Source organism: Chelon labrosus (genome assembly GCF_963514085.1).
Source record: "Chelon labrosus genome assembly, chromosome: 13".
In the NCBI taxonomy this organism is placed as follows: domain Eukaryota; kingdom Metazoa; phylum Chordata; class Actinopteri; order Mugiliformes; family Mugilidae; genus Chelon; species Chelon labrosus.
Genome location: NC_140346.1, coordinates 25,109,950 through 25,125,996, shown reverse-complemented (window position 1 = coordinate 25,125,996; position 16,047 = coordinate 25,109,950). Strand labels below are relative to the sequence as shown.

At 46.7% G+C, this 16,047-nt stretch overlaps 1 protein-coding gene across 2 annotated transcripts in view; it reads right to left on the bottom strand.

Annotated features, from left to right (window-relative positions):
* nectin1b (nectin cell adhesion molecule 1b) overlaps nt 1–15,096 on the bottom strand; it is a 153,634-nt gene extending 138,538 nt beyond the window's left edge. Inside the window, exon 1 of one of the 2 annotated variants that reach the window (XM_084558106.1) lies at nt 14,140–15,096. In XM_084558106.1, coding sequence (XP_084414232.1) covers nt 14,140–14,191 — 52 coding nt within the window. In that variant the 5' untranslated portion in view covers nt 14,192–15,096. The remainder of the gene's footprint in view (nt 1–14,139) is intronic. The other variant, XM_084558107.1, reaches the window with a different exon arrangement.
* Nucleotides 15,097–16,047: the final 951 nt, after the last annotated feature.

The following is a 16,047-nucleotide window of genomic DNA, read 5'->3' as shown; positions in this document are numbered from 1 at the left end:
GACTGTCATTCCCATACTCAATAGAGACACTCGCCATAATGGGCCCGTACTGTTACACAACCAGACAAATGACAAGACTAGTCTGCACGCCGCTCCTTGACAGGGAGCATAAACGCTAATCCAGACGTTCCTTTTCAGTTTCATTTAAAAAAATAAATAAATAAACACCTCTCACCTTCAGTTATCTAACAGCCCACTTTCTCTTAGTCACACTGTGGCCATCTTCACAGCCAGCTCTGTATTACGCTTTCCTTTCCCCGCCGAGGTTGTCATGATTGTTTATTTTGATCCGGTTGTAATTAAAGATGTCGAGGGAGGTCGTTGGGAAAAAATGCATCGATGTCTGCATCGACAACAAAACCAAAACGAGATGTTTCCCGACTCATCTTGGTGGCTTCTTGAGCTCTAAAGAACCGGTTGGGAGTTTTTTTTTTTTTTTATTATTATTTGAACATCTGTGGGTGATCCACACCTGTAGCTTACACTGACTAAGGTCTGACAACACAGACACAATACTCACCTGCAATTAGAGGATGTCGCCTAAGTCGTATCTTTTTTTCACAATGAGTGGTTCTCTGATGACTGGGAGTAAAATGGGGGGGGGGGGTAAAGTATTTGAAGAGGGATTATGCAAGTAATGAAAATGACAGCTTCTGTGCGGGAACTTGGGCAAGTAAATAAAATATTACAGGCTTTATGAGTAGAGAGTTCGTCTTTGTCTTTCTCAGTCAGCACCATAAATTTGCCATAAAGCAGCTTGTGGGTCTGATCCGTTTAATTGATTTACAGATGCAAACTTTTAGTTCCAGTGTAACTTGGCTAACGTGCTGTTCTTTAACACTACGGTACTACCCCGTACAATCAAATAAAACGCATCGCTGCAGAGCGCATATGCTTGAACAGACAACAATGCCTTAATCTACGCGGTAAGTAGTTGTATTCTCGGATGGCCCCGGCCTCGGCGTGATGGATTCTCTGAGCTCAGAGCGTGAAAAGCAGTTGTGGATGTCAAGATTCCCCTGACACTCATTCACCGATGATCAATTTCCCATCCTCCATCCTCTGGCCTGCCCTCACACATCAGCATCAATCCGGCACAAGTAAATACAGTGAGTGGCTTAATGCATTTTTCCTCTCCAGGGATTTCCGCCGACCAAAATGGCATTGGGAGGGTGAGTAAATAAATAAATAAATAAATATTCCGTTGAGTGGTGGAGTGGATTGCATTCCGCTCAACGGCGAACAACCTTTTCTTCCTCCTGCTGTCCATAAAGAGGGAATGCAATTCTTTTCAGTGCGCGCTTTTGATCATGAACGGACACGGCTGCAGAGGAGGACCGGGAGTTGGGCGATAATAAAAGTGGCGGTGAAGCTCAGGTCCAGTAAGCAGAGGAGGTCCCTTGTTCAGCAAATCAAAAGGGACCTTTGTTAAGCCTCCTTTAGGGTGGCCTCCAAATGAAAATCACTTCAGCTAACAAACACAGTGCTCCGCCGTGACACAATCCTTCCAGCTGACAGTTTATTTCCCATTACTGCACCAGTTCATGTCAAGCTATAAATGTGCTGCCACTGACAGGAAGGACAAACAAAACAAGTTTCAACCCAGCTCAAGGGGCACCACACTGCCAAGACTGGCTGGATGAAATTTCTACCTGGTGACTCTCGCACAGCATCATGTGATTTGATTAATCTCTCCAAGCACATAATCTAGTGTGCTGCCCACGGAGCAGCAGTTCTCACCCCACCTCTGCACAGCAGCATCTGGATAAGCTATGATAGGACGAAGGGCATGGTAGCGACTACAACACATCCAGCACTCGACATCGTGACCTTGACTGGAGAGCAGACTGACAGACGGTCTCTCTATCTCTTCACTGTGCCTGAAAGGGGCCCGGTCCAATTACAGGCACTGGGTACATTGTCTTGTTAACTTCAGCTCCTCCGACTGTACATTTGGGCAGCTCAGAGATCAAGAGCGCGTTGGAGTTTAAATTGACAGAGCTACCTTTTCCGCTGTCACAGCCTTCTGTGTTACTCTGTCACTGGCGGGTGATGGAGGAGCAAAATAAGCTGTCTGAGACATCTATGCAGATAGTGATGGCATCAAACGCCGGCGTATTCTGACAGCCCTCGTAGGAGGTCTGACTCTTGTTAAGCAATCTAGTCGAGACACACTGTAACCCAGACGCCGCGATGTAGTAGGGATTCACGGAGGAGGTGTACACCTGCTGTCACAGTTTAGACAGTCAGCCGTGACATGTTGACTACATTTCTGGTCACATAAACAACTTCCTTTTACACATAACTCGTGTTTGGTCCACGCTTTCAGACTCTTCAGTTTGATCCGAGACAAACACAACAGCGTCTAAGACCACGGCGCGGAGAAGAGAGGCCAAAACCCTTGGTTCTCGGTCCAGATGAAACTGAATAATGGTTCAGTCCTTTTCTAGTTTGAATGGAACCAATGGAAATATCCGCCATGCTGTCTACAAACCATTCAGTGTCAAGTACAGGGAGACCCAGCCAATGGCGACGATGACAGGAGGGAGATAACTCCGATATTTGCAATCTGAAACCAAGACTTTCCAGATAAAACAGAAGGCCTATAACACGTAGCCTACTGGCAATAGTGGATTGTCAGTTGTAGTAAGTTATTTTTAATCTTTCTGTTTGACTGTTTGGACAAAACCAAGAATTAAGACTATAATAAGCTTTAATTTGCGGACTGGTTAACATCTAACATGCACCAGTGCAACCGAATCTTTGGTATGTTCTGTGAACTTGAAAGTGGGAATGGTTGCGGCTCAGCGACACAGACAAGTCAGCAGCTGCGTTTGATCCAAACTCCGCCAGATTACTAATGAGGTATTGACCTATAAATGGCACTTCAGAAATGACAGCTACCAATATTGACCTTTAAAAGAGAAGTAAATATAAGGAGTGTTTCCCAAAGCTCAGCACTGTTCAAGAGCCAGAGGTCAATACGGAGACTCCATTAGAGACGGTTAAGTAAAAACATTCTCCTGGAATGAAATGCCACGTTTAGCTCTCTGGCCGAATGATCCCGCGCGGAAACAGGCGTGGAATATGTGAACGGTTAAACGGCGAAGGGAGGGAAGGGTTGACGCAAGTGCAGCTGACAGACCGAGGAGCAAAGCGGCGACCTCGCAGGGAAGTCCGCGGCTCTGAAATACGCCCGAGTGTTAATTGGAAACACGGCACAAGCGCTTCCTCGCCGAGGCGTGTCATTGGAAAGGAAATAAGCGGGAGCGGCGAAATACACAAAGGCGCTCGCAGGGATAAAAGAACACAGCTGAGTGTGATGGCGGCGGGCAGATGAGATGACACTAAATACACGTCTGACTGAGGCAACAAGCTAATCTTAACGCAGACAAATAGCCTTTTGTGTAAAGAAATACCCTCGCAGCAAAAACTAAACGTGTAATTTGCGATACTCGGGATTTGTTTCGCCCTTTGGACTCACCGTTAATTTTTTATGAAAGTTTCACGCAAGTGCAAACACAGGAAATATAACTTTTCCATTTCCATTCTTGCTTTTGGTGTCAGATGAAATTCATGTAGCTCCACGGGGAATTAATTTAATGTTTCAACTTGAATTGCGGGATCTGCATGCTCTAATGCTCTTAGGTTTAGGACAACCTCTCAGGACCTCTCAGATACATCCTGAAAAGCTGATTCTGCAGAGACGTGTGTTTAATGTAAAATTTTTTAAAAGCACTTTTCAAGTTTCCAGCGTGTCACACAGGTGCACCGCCGCCGCCGCCGCCGCCGTGTCAACAAGCGGAGACCCTGCGACTGTCCAACACCCTACCCCCATTCCCTGACCTCCATTTCCCTGTTGGTCAGTCCGCAGCAAATCCGAAAAGCCTCCCAGCATCTCCATGGCGACGGGCCTCAGTCGAGCAGATGGCCTCAGTGTGCCGCGCGGCAATTAAAGAGGGAGCGACGAGCGGGGGGGAAAAGAAAGTGGGTCAGGATCGGGGGGGGGGGGGTAGAGAGCAGGGCCGGCAACGTGAAGCTGCCTCCGCCTGGGGCTAGCGCTCAAGCGTATGCATTTGCGTATTCACTCGGCCACACACACACACACACACACACACACACACATATATATGCGCACATATTTTATGCATCAGCGCGCCCACCCCACACACACGCACTTCCCCGGGTCTTCCCAGCGAAAACAAATACCCGCCCCACGCCAGTCACAAAGCATCATCAGTAGTGTGGGAAGAAAAAAAAAAAAAAGGGGGTTAGGGAGACCGGGAAGTGCTGGGAGAAACTTCCTCTAGAATTACATGTGCAAATCCCACAACTAAATCAATGGCATTAACCCTTTAAATCTCACATAATGACACGCAGAATCACCACGGCTATTTGGATTATTTCCACTGGAGAAACACTCACTCTGGCAGCAATTGCCTATTTTTTATTTTTTATTTTTTTTCTCCGACCATCTGCGGGGATGAAACCCGCCCTCTGCGATGTGGTGCAACTTTCCCTTCGTTCAGAAACACGGAGCTTTCATTTTATCTCGACTTGGACCCAGATCTGAACGAGCCTCTGAATCGCTCATTACTCAATTAGGGAAAGCTTTAATTAAACTAATTTCACAGACAATATGATCTTTACAACATCACGGCGCTTTTAATTCAATTTACTCCTTTTCTTATGTGTCGTAATATACTAGGAATTACGACGCGTTTGTTTAAAGATAGCTTTAATGGAGGCTGCTGGCTGGTGTTTAGGGGGGGAGTCGAACGGCTTCCCGCACAGAAACAAAAAGAAAAAAAAAGGGCTAATGGGCTGGAAAAAATTGAATGAACTCTTATTTGCACAAGACTTTTCTTCCAGCGAGCGCGGCCCCAACGCGCCTCAACACAACGTCAGCCAAGAAAACAGTTTCAAGGCAAACGAGAGTCGCCCTTGGAACGGTGCCGCGCTCAGGAACAGCGTGACCTGATGCAAACTCCCATCCCCCGCAGAGCCTGCATGTAAATCTCAATCCTCTAGGTCCCTCTCCCTCCTTACATTAGTTTTCTCTTGCAACTTGAAGAACGGTGCAAGCCCTAAACTCATTCTGCAGAACAATTTGAAACTTGGCAACATGAAGGGTATGAGTCTGCAAGCTGTCGGGGTGGAGGGTGGAGACTGGGGGGTGGGGGGGTGGAAGGTATTTTGAGGGTTTTACTTGCGGTATTAAGCAGCCTTTAAATCACGTTGCTCAGTCTGACATTTGCTCCTCTTTAGGTTCTATTTTCAGTTTCATAATGCTGACTAAGAAGGAACAGAGTGTCGGGAACAATACTCAGTCCCTTCATGCGTCTGGAATAAATATTTACGGCGCGTGGCAAAGACTTGGGGAAACTTGACTCAGACAGCGACAGGAAAATGTACACTTCACACTCACTCATTAAACTATGAACTAAGTGGTTGCGGGTCATTAAGTGGGCGTTCTTGTGGCCACTAATACCTCCATAAGTTACTGTCACATAAATGCTCTTATGTTCAACGTGTGGGGGGCGAGATAACGGGGAACCCTCGACGCACACTAAGCACATGCCCAGCCTTCTGTTTCTCTGGCCCGTTGCGACATTTGGCATCTTCATGGCTCGACTGACAATCGCTGCGAACTACAAAATGGCCCTGCGTGATCCCTTCACTGGCATCAAAGCCCTCTCCAGATTCCTGACTGGTTAATTCCACTTGCAACCCCATAGCCAAGCAAGGAAGGCGTGCGCTGCCAGAGAGGAAGCTCCCAAGTGGAAACCCGTGGCAAAGTTATTCAGCTGGAAGAGGTAAAGTGAGTTAGAAAGAGAGGAGAGAGGTGGAGGTGGTGGTGGTGGAGGGGGGTGAGGGGGGTGAGGGGGGTTTGCAGCAGGCATTTTATATGCAACTACTCTGCTTTAGAAATGACTTCCTTCAGGGGAAATAGTAAAAAAGTAACCCAGACATAATGTCAATGCCGACTGGTAGTCAGATTGAGGTCAACTATGATCTAAATCTGTCTGCAGTCTTCTTCTCCTCACCCAAACCCTGAGATGTTAGTTGGCACGCAACATTTTCGGTGAACATTTTGTAAAACTATTTTCACCAGAACACTCAAAGCCCCGTCCACAGACAAAAGGATTCACTCGCAACCCCTTGTTTCGTAGCTGACAGTCGGTCGCTAGTGGACGTTCCAGGCTCTTGTACATTTCCCACCCCGAGTGTTTCAGAGTGAAAGATGCAGAAAGTAAAAATATTGGCAGTGTATGGAGGGGCCCAGCTCTCTATCTGATAAGAAATTACTGTCAGCGCCGCTGCAAACTCCACCTGGATTCACCCGAGTCCGCTATCTGGATGATGAATCTGGTGGCATCAGATTGTAAGACGTGGGCAGTGCAAAAATTCTGGGTAACTCTGTGTTTGCACCACATGTCAATAAACTGCATCCGTCGCTCACGTTGGTGGCCTCATTCAAAGTTGAGATCAGGTCAAAACGAAATCAGTTATCAACCCGCTCTTATCGAGACATCGCTGCTTCCTGTACGTGCACACCTTTGCTTTTCAAATTATGCAAATGCAAAGCAGCTCCAAATAAAGCACAACCTCATAATGTCATCTTCAGTGTTGGCGGACACAAACAAACTGCAGCGCATTAAATAGCCGGATGTTTTACTTTTATTTGAGCTTATTTTTTCTGTTCCGTGACATCTACAATTTCCTTTCATTCGCCATCATATTTCAAAATACAGCTCATTCTTACACTGATGTGAAACCCAGTCCATGTGTCCTTGCTGATATGTTATGTTATACATCGATGCACGACAGCGGCTGAAAATATTAGTGTAAAACTGAGCCATACACCGGAAAGGCTCGGAGGATGATGAAGGGCAGTCAGACCTGCTTTCCAGCCGGCGAGTTCCCAAAATAATGCTGCAGGGATGCTACGTCTACCTTGTGTGCGTTTCCTCTGATGTAGACCTCAAATGTGGAAGGTATGTGCACATCTTGTATTTATGACTACGAGTCCCTTCGGTCAAGCTGCTCCCAAAAAAAGTATCGGAAAAGAACAAAAGTTCACGCACGTTCGCCTTGTTTTCCGCCTTTTTCCTTCCTGTACTTGTGATTTGTGTGAGTGTGCTGCATGTAGGGGAGTAAATATAGTTAAAGCTCAACACAGCCCACAGCTTTGCTTTCATGCATACGAGTCAAGAGTTTAAATAGGTGCACCGCTGCAGACTCGGTCTGTTGCAGCCTCAGATGAAGGGATAAATAAAACCCCTTTCGTCGCTCAGAGATGAGGCTGGTGTTTAGATTACTCACCCGCCCGCCTCTTTTCTCACACGCATTTTAAAAACCGAATCTACTGAAAGTCGCATAACGTACACAGCTGTAAAAGACAAGAGGACACGCGGGGAGGAGGCGGGGGACGTTTGGCGCACCTGACTTTCTAAAAACAATGCAACATGGGAGTGAAGCTCAGCCAGGCTTGAAACTGGGGAATCAATAGCTGACTACATTAGTTGCTTTGGCACAGGCCGTGCTAACAAAATGGAAGGATCAATGCCAAACTGCAGGCCATCTCCGTGTTTATCTTCATCTCTTTCACAGCAAAGTCAGGGCGCTGGAAAAAAAAAGTGAGAGGTGGTGGTGGTGGTGGTGATCGAGGGGGGGCCTTATGGAGAAAGTCTACCACTTGTGTTCTTGTGTCGACCTCAATCGCAGCGATAATGACAAGCCCCGGGAAAACATGTGTCAGCTGTGACGCAGGTGCAGGAATAAAAGAAACGCTCACATATGAGCAATTGAAATCCTTTTGAAGTGAGCCGTTATCGAAAATCACGGAGGAAAACAGAAATGAAAGACACCGGGAGGAATATGAGCTGACCTGTTATCAGTCATATTTTGATAGACTGTCTGCACAGGACCAGGGCACTAAGGAGCTTTGCACCAAGCCGCAGCACACTGGGAGCTTAGCTATATGTCAGGGAGAATAAATAAACCTGTGTTTGTGTTTTCTAAGCAGCCCCCCCCCCTCTCCTTTATACCACCACTGTCGCTGCCCCTCCCCCTCCTCCTCCATCCTTCACCCACTCCCATTTACAACCACGCTGTTGCTTTGAAGCACAGTCAGCTCCCGGAGAGATATCAGCGCGGAATATTAAATGAGCGAACACCATCACTCATTAAAAAGGGAAACATTTCATGAGACAAACCCCCTTTTGTATCAAGCGCTAACCAGGCCCGACGCTCAGCACGCACCGTTCTCAAAGGCAGAGCGGGGGAAACGGGAGATGGAGGAAAGGGGAGAAGACAGATAGAACAGGGAGGAGGGAGGGAGGGTGGGTGGTGGCGGTGGGGGTAGGCGTGCACCCAAGTTTGTAGAAAGTGAAAAAAAAAAAGGGAATAATACAAAGTTCTGGCAGGAGATCAGCTCTGAGCCTCATGAAAGCCAGAGCGATGTGTGTGTGTGTGTGTGTGTCACAGTGACGGAAGTTTCCTTTAATTTCCGAACATTTACCGCGACGAGAGACTGAATTTTTTTTCATAATAGAAAATTTTAGATATTTTCGAGTCCCGCGAGCCTGTATTCCGTCTGAGCTTGACCCCCGGGGGTGTTTATCGGTTGAAGGCATGTGCAGTTACGTGGAGGAGGGGGAGGGGGGTGGAAGACTTGTAATGGGATTGACAGATACGCTGATGTTTTCAGTCAAGAAGTTGGAGACAGATTGTGAAAAAAAAAAAAAACACAGTTGACCTGCTTGAGGTCGTACATTTAAAGAAAACACAATTTTCTCTTGACAGATTGTGAAACCATTCCTGCAGTTAGTGCATCAAATATGAAGGTCTACCCTCCATATGTTGAAGGCTGAATCCATTGCTGTGCTTGAAACTACAACTAAAGGTTCAAGACTCCAAGCTATTGAGTGCTGTAGTGTTCCTGCTTAGCAATGGAATCGTCAAACAGAGGCATGCCTTTTGTTGCAAGGGAAGAACTTGTATCTAATATTTAATTTACAGCCTATATCGGTCCAATGTGTCAGCCATCTGCTTTATTGGTTTGACCCAAGACAGTAAAAGGCAGAGCCGGGGGCCAGCTCTTGTCAACAGACCGCACGCGTCAGCACAAAATTCAACTGAGTCAAACACAAAACAGCAGCAACTAGTCCATCAAGTTTTAAAAAGAGTAGTACACAAAGAAGTAGAGAAAATACAGACGAAGGCGAGCACAGAGCCAAGAAAACACAACAAGAACCCACCCAACCCCCCCCCCCCCCAAAAAAAAAACTTGTGTGTTGTGTAGGCCGCTGGGTGACAGAACATGCAGTGGATCCTGTCACTGTTTGGTGGTTTTCCTGTACCAACATTTTCCTGGTGTGACCTAACAGGAAGCGCTTCCCCCTCAGACTCAGCATGGTCCCTCAACGACCGGTTTCCAGTCCTCCCCTGCACCTTAATGGAGGCACATCAGCCCAGCTGCCTGCTCTAAATTGACTTGTTCAGGCAGTCACAGAGGGGGGGCGGGAGCCGCACCGATCAGATCTGTTTTATTTTGAAGGCGTACAGCCTTAGAGGGAAAGACCGGGAATTATCCACTCTCTCGATCCCCGATCAGCCCGTGACTAAATGCCCCAGTTGTAAACCCAGATACAATGAGGAGAGAATAGTATTCCCATATGGCTTCTTATTTTAAACCAGTGAAGCAGAAGATGCAAGAGGGCTGCGTGGAGGAAAAAAAGAAGAAAACATTCGAATGATGCATTAAAGGGCTGCACTCCCTTTGCACTGCAGCTTGGAAAAGAAGAAGATGCAGTTGCTGTAAAGAAATAGCACAGAGAAGCTGCTGGAGCAAGATGGTGTCACGTGAAAACAGGGCGGACGGTCGGAAAACCCTCAAACACGTGAGATTATTTACTTCCTCGTCTTGAGAAGATTTACATCCACAACTCAGGAGCCATATCAAGCCCGTCCTAAGATGCCGGAACAGCTATCTGACAAACGGCGAAGAAAATATGGAACGAATGTAGTTAGTCAATCCCGCTCTCCTTCTCGAGAGCAGGGCAGGACTTTAACCATTTAATCCCTTGACAAGGATCGGCTAAGGAGAAAGAAAAAGACTCGACAGATTAATGCCAAATCAGAAAAGCTCTGGGCTAGATTTGATCCCTCCTATTGATTTCCCCTTCCCCTTACTTTGCTGATGCTGCGATTTGAGTTAAAACAGAGGAGAATTTCAACGACTTAAAGCGTAAAAATTGCAGCTGCAGCTCGCTGATAAATGCGTTTTCCATCCCGATCCAATATGGTGACTGTCTGGTGTGAAGACAGCAAGGGAGCACTAGAGGACACCTGAGAGACAGCAATAGAAGAAGCAGGAGAAAACACAGCATATGATACGGAACTGCATGTTCTTACAAAACAAGCTATCTGGTAACCCTAGCCGGCTAGCGTCGAGGACAAACATTACTTGACTAAACTTCCTTGTACCCTAAAATAGCTTCATTCAGCGACGGGGGATCAGATCCAAACTATTTCATCATCGCAGAGACATGCACACGGGCTGCAAGCTCCTCACTGGAGGCCCCAAAACATTCTTTCATTCCCTAAAATCCTGCTTTTAAAGTGCAGCATCCAAACAATCTGAGGTGAACTTAATTTAACATCCATTCTGTCTTTTAATACTATTCGTGCGTTCTCCCACGTGCAGGGCACACTCCATTTTGTCGTAACCTTTCCATTATTTAGGTTCAGTGCTTTTATTCATCTATTTTGCGATGTGCCGTCTTCATGCAGAGACCGAAGTGCGGTGAACAAAACTCAAACACTTGTCTGAGAGGAGAAATGAACGAAGGACCAATCCATTTCCACAATCATGGCAGACGCGGGAAAGAATCTACGCCTAACAGAGACGTTTCACGCTGCGCTCCGAGAAGGATTTGCTAAAGAGCTGACAGGAGAACCACAATGAGCTAAATGCTGAGCGAGATGGAGTTTGAGTGGCCAAGTGCCTCCATTAGTTCCTACGGCAAAAAAAAAAAAAAAAAAAAGCAAAGCTTAATCTCCTGTCAGCTCCCCTCAAGCTAGTCTCCCAGGACTCGCAGCGCTCGCGCCCATCCATCACCTCAGCCGGGACCAAAGGGAGACTCCCCAAAGGAACGAGGATCAAGGCAATTTGCATTCACGCTCAAACCATCAAGGCCCAACAATCCCATAGTGACACTCTCCATTCCATTATATCACAACTGTCACCCAAATGAAACGCAGAATGCCACAGAGCGGCAATTAGAGCTTTCTTCAAAAGAGAGAGAGAAAAAAATTAAACAAAGTCGAAATGCTAATTGCTATGTTCCAAAGGCCAGCAGTTTTCCTTCCATGTCATGTCAGAGGAAACAGTTTCCCGCCTGGCTTCACTGCTGCACCTCAAACATCTATTTCACTGCGTACAAACGCGTCTGTAATTGTCCTCCGACCCTCCGAACACCTCAACCAATCAATCAATCCATCCGCAGCTGAAGTGCGTGACATTTCAAACACAAAAGTAGACTTCAGTGTGCTTCAAATGAGTCTGGAAGACAAAAACAAAAAAAATAAAAAATAAAAACGCACTGCAGCAGAGCAGCATGTGAGCCTTTTGTCCCAAGTCAGAATGAACTGTTGTGTGTCAGGCTCTGGTGACAAGCCCGCGTATGGAAATCAGGTAGTTAGCTGCACGAGTAGCACTCAACAGCTGAATCGATGGAGCTGTTATAAGACAAAACAAGAACACTTCTGATTCACATCTCTCAGATGACGTTAGGGGCGAATCAAAGCAACAAATAAACCCAGTTAAAGGTCAGCGACACACAAAATAATATTACCAGAGAAGCTCACTGCTCAACACTCAAGAGAAAGACCGAAACGGCCGACAGAGCTCAACAACAGGGGTCTGCAGCGGAGGGATTTTAGCTTCCACGCTGCCAAGCTATTACAAAGATTATAATTCACGGCAACACAATTTCCAATCCTGAACCACAGCACAGTCAAAGTTGACGGTCGTCCACCATTCGTAGTTCATTTCTCAAACGTTAAATCCAGCTATGAGGAGGATTTAAAGCAGGAAAATCTCCTTACCCCAGCGCTCAGAGTGATATCTATATGGGCTCGTACAGCACCGGGACCCCAGGATGGAGCCAAGCCATAAACAACCACCTGGTTGCTGCCTCAGTTCACACTCAATTAAATACCAGGCTGGAATACAGAAGTGCTAATATAAGAACACAGGAACAGAGCTGCTGTTATTACTCGCAGATCCATTATTCTCAATGTTCTTTTTATTTGATGATCTATTTGGCGAGCTGCTCTGGATATTTCTCCGTTTATGAATTTGGCACCGTTGTGTTCTCCGCGACGGGTTATTACCACGACGGGCACAAATGGGTTTCCCTTGTGGCTAACTGCAACAGGGTGTGCTGCTTCTTGCATTTGTTAGGGCCCTTTCCTACTTGTTTGTGCGTTGGTAATGAGGGAAGAGTCTGGAACATGCTGTATATCAATTAGGCCATCAAAGGAGGAGGGCATTTATGGCAGAGCCCTTTAACCTCAGGGTGAAAGACCAAACTCTTGTTTTTGCATGTCAAAAGAAACGGGCCCAAACAACTGCTGAAATAAAAAGAAAATTCAAAGCCCTTCCCTTCATGAAGATGTCTGGACACATAAATTATGTACTCTTTGCTTTGGTTTTAAATAAATTACAGCAATAAAAAAATAAGTAAGAGCAGAGCCTAATCATACAAGGTCTAATTACGCTGAGAAAGCACCTCCTTCACCAGCTTTACTCAAATAAGACGTTTCCAGGATGCTTGGAGTGCAATTTTTTTTTTTTGAGACGTTTTCCACTCCCTTGATTGAACAGCTTCAAAAGCTTTCCACCGTGAATCCCAAGGGAACCAGTTAATCCTGATCTTCTCCACAAGCAAAGGGATCATCTCAATACAAATCAGACAGGGCTTTTGATCAAAGTATTCAATCAGGCTCAAACATGTGACGCCACGAGGAGAATGGCCGCCAACAAGGTCAACATCTCGGGTTGTTCTCAACGCTCGAAAAAGGAGAAAGGGGGGGGAAAAGAAACGTGGCCACAACATCCCTCCGGTTCAGACGTATTAGACTCAAAAGAGGTCACGAGAGGAAGGAAAAATGTTAGGTGGAGTAAACATGCTGCAGCCTGTCAGAGAAACCGAGGACGTCAGGCCAGTCAAAACACGATCTGACGTTTCTTCTTCTTCTTCTTCTTCCTTAAAATGACCCCCACTGTGGATCATGTAAACAAACTTCCAGTGAAGCCTTGGCTTGGCTTGTCCCCCCCCCCCAATTAGACGGTTGTCAATAAAACCAGAATAATGATGCTCCTTCCGATCAGTCAATAGGCTTATTAGGCATGTGTTTAAATAATTAGGCCCACTTCAGTGTCAGGCTGATCAATGTCAACCCCGGCGCACGTTTAACCGTTCATCAGTCACATGAATACGCTGTCCTTTTAAAAGAAGAACCGGGTGCAGTTTGAGAGATATCATCACACCCTGGTTCGCTGTTCCTTGGAAAAAAAATCACGATTTAATAAGAAATGTAATGAGAGTCTGAAATGAAGGAGCTCCTCTAATGAGTCTAATTATTTACTATTTTAATATTCAACTAAGAGTCATGAGCTGAGGAGAACATGTTTCAATTATCATTCCAGGGCTCTGCGTGTCTCAGAGTTGCCATTACAGGGAAATATTGAAAAACTTGAAGGCTGCTGCTGCTGCTGCTGCTGCTGCTGCTTTTGCTGCTGCTGGCCCACACGGCTCGCTCATATCGCCATCTGCCTGCTGCCCGGGTAAGTTCACTTCATCTGGCAGCAGCAATGAGTATTCCGCAGCCGTTTCAGCAGGGCTTGGAACCGGAGACACGGAGCACTTTCCAATTTTCTCTCAGTCGTTTGCTCACCTTGTTGCACAGAGGCAAACCCATGCAGCCGCATCGATCCGCGAATTCATCAAGTCATCATGCAGCACACACATACACACACACACACACATATATATATATATACATACACAGAGCAGTAAGGGTCATGATAAAATGAGGCAGATGCTGGAGACCATGCCCGAGGCTTACCTTGAATGTGCAGCGCCATCAGGAGTGCCCATATCCCCGCACACATCGCCATGGCACCTCAACTATCCGGATCTTCGTCTGATAACCTGAGAGCGTGGATGGATAGGGCTCACTCGAGACGACAAAGACCAGGCATGCAACTTCTGCAAATCCCACTCTCGGCCCCAACTAGTCTACCTCCCTCGCTGAGCAGCAGGAGACTTTCGCAAAACTAGAGGATCGGTGGTGCGCTCCTCCGTGCCAAAGCATCAATTTTCACGTCTGCGGCGATTCCCCTGGCTGGCGGAGAGTTTGCACTAAAACAAGAACCTGGCTGGGTTCCCTTTCCCGAAACGAGATCCAAGCGGCGGCAGGTTCTGCCGTTTAGGTGATGAAGTGTTTTGGGAAATTGTAGCGAGCGAGTAGAGGCAGGAGCGCTGAGTTCGCGTCAAAGGAGCTCTTCCAGTTTAACCATGTAGCCTTTGTTGCTCCATCCACCGCAGCGGCTGCTGAACTCTCTCTCTCTCTCTCTCTCTCTCTCTATTTCTCTCTCTCTCTCTCTCTCTCTCTCTCCCCCCTTCCAGCACTGTGGATCAGAGGTAAAGTGGGCGGGAGGTCCTCGATCGATGCTGTGCTGGGAAGTTTCCAGCAGAGTTCCTCCGAGGAAACGTCGCTCTCCTTTCTTCCGTTTGCAAAGCTGACACCGCACCTAGCGGACTGTTTGTGGGCACTGTCCCGGTTTTAGTTCCGCAAGTTCCCGGTTCCTCTTCTTCTTCTTCTTTCCCTGCAGCCAGCAGGAGAAATCTGCACAGCAAAGGCCGGTGAAGTTGCTGTAACTCTAGAAATGGTGGGATGCGGCCCCCCTTCTCTTCTCTTCTCTCTCTCTCTCTCTCTCTCTCGTTCTTTTTGGATGAATTGCAGCTCTATCCCGCTACGCGCACCGCCCCGCTGATCTGCCACCACAGTGTGCTGCTGACTATCGCTGACGCTTTGGGAGAGATCGGGATCGGGTGACGTTGTGGGAGGGAGGAGCCTGGATTGTCCTGCAAAGACCAAAAAAAAAAAAAACCTACAACAGCAACATGGAAGCTCCTTTAGCACGAGAATCGCAACTTTTCATGCGCATTAATGATCTTAAATATTGCGAATGCGTAAACGGTGTGCGTAAAAACAACGTTTTGGGATCATTTAGACAGCAAAAGTTAGGGACTACAGTCTAGTCCGTGCAGAAATGCTGAAGTAAAATTACTCACTTCTCACTCTACCCACGCTTGACGTGCCCTTCAGGAGCCACAACTTCACTTAAGTCCGAGTGGAAAAGAGAAACGAGGATCAAAACTAACATTTAGGTGACTTCAGGTTTTTAAAAGTCCATCCTTCCTCAATGAGAGAGTCAGCTGAACCCTAGTCTCTGGTCTAAAGGTGGTCCACAGATTGAAATAATCAGAATAAAACGTACTAAACGAAATGACATGATGATTAATTCAAATCTGTGGATGATCTCTGGCCCAGAAGTGCAGCAAATCACATCAGGCAGTGAAACCCGTAAACAAAAATCAATTACCATTTTATTAACTTCATAGCATAAGCGTATTATTTTTAATAAGCACTGAACCACCGGGGATCTTCTCAGTGACGCCTGTAGCGACCACAAACCTCATGTAGGCCACAAGTCGGGGGCAGTGGAAACTAAATTATGATCCAAACAGTTATCCATGCATACACTCCCAGTGAGGTAATGCCTTGGAAATGAGAAACAGGGGAAGTGACACTAGAGGAGATCACTTCCACCTCATGACCTGACGACGAGAGGTGACTAACTAGATCTTACTCACTCCTCGCCTCGCTCATCTGTTTCTCCAGAAGAAACCAAACAAGATCAGGCCTGTAAGCGGTGGTGGCTGTAAATGAATGGCAGGATGAATGTGA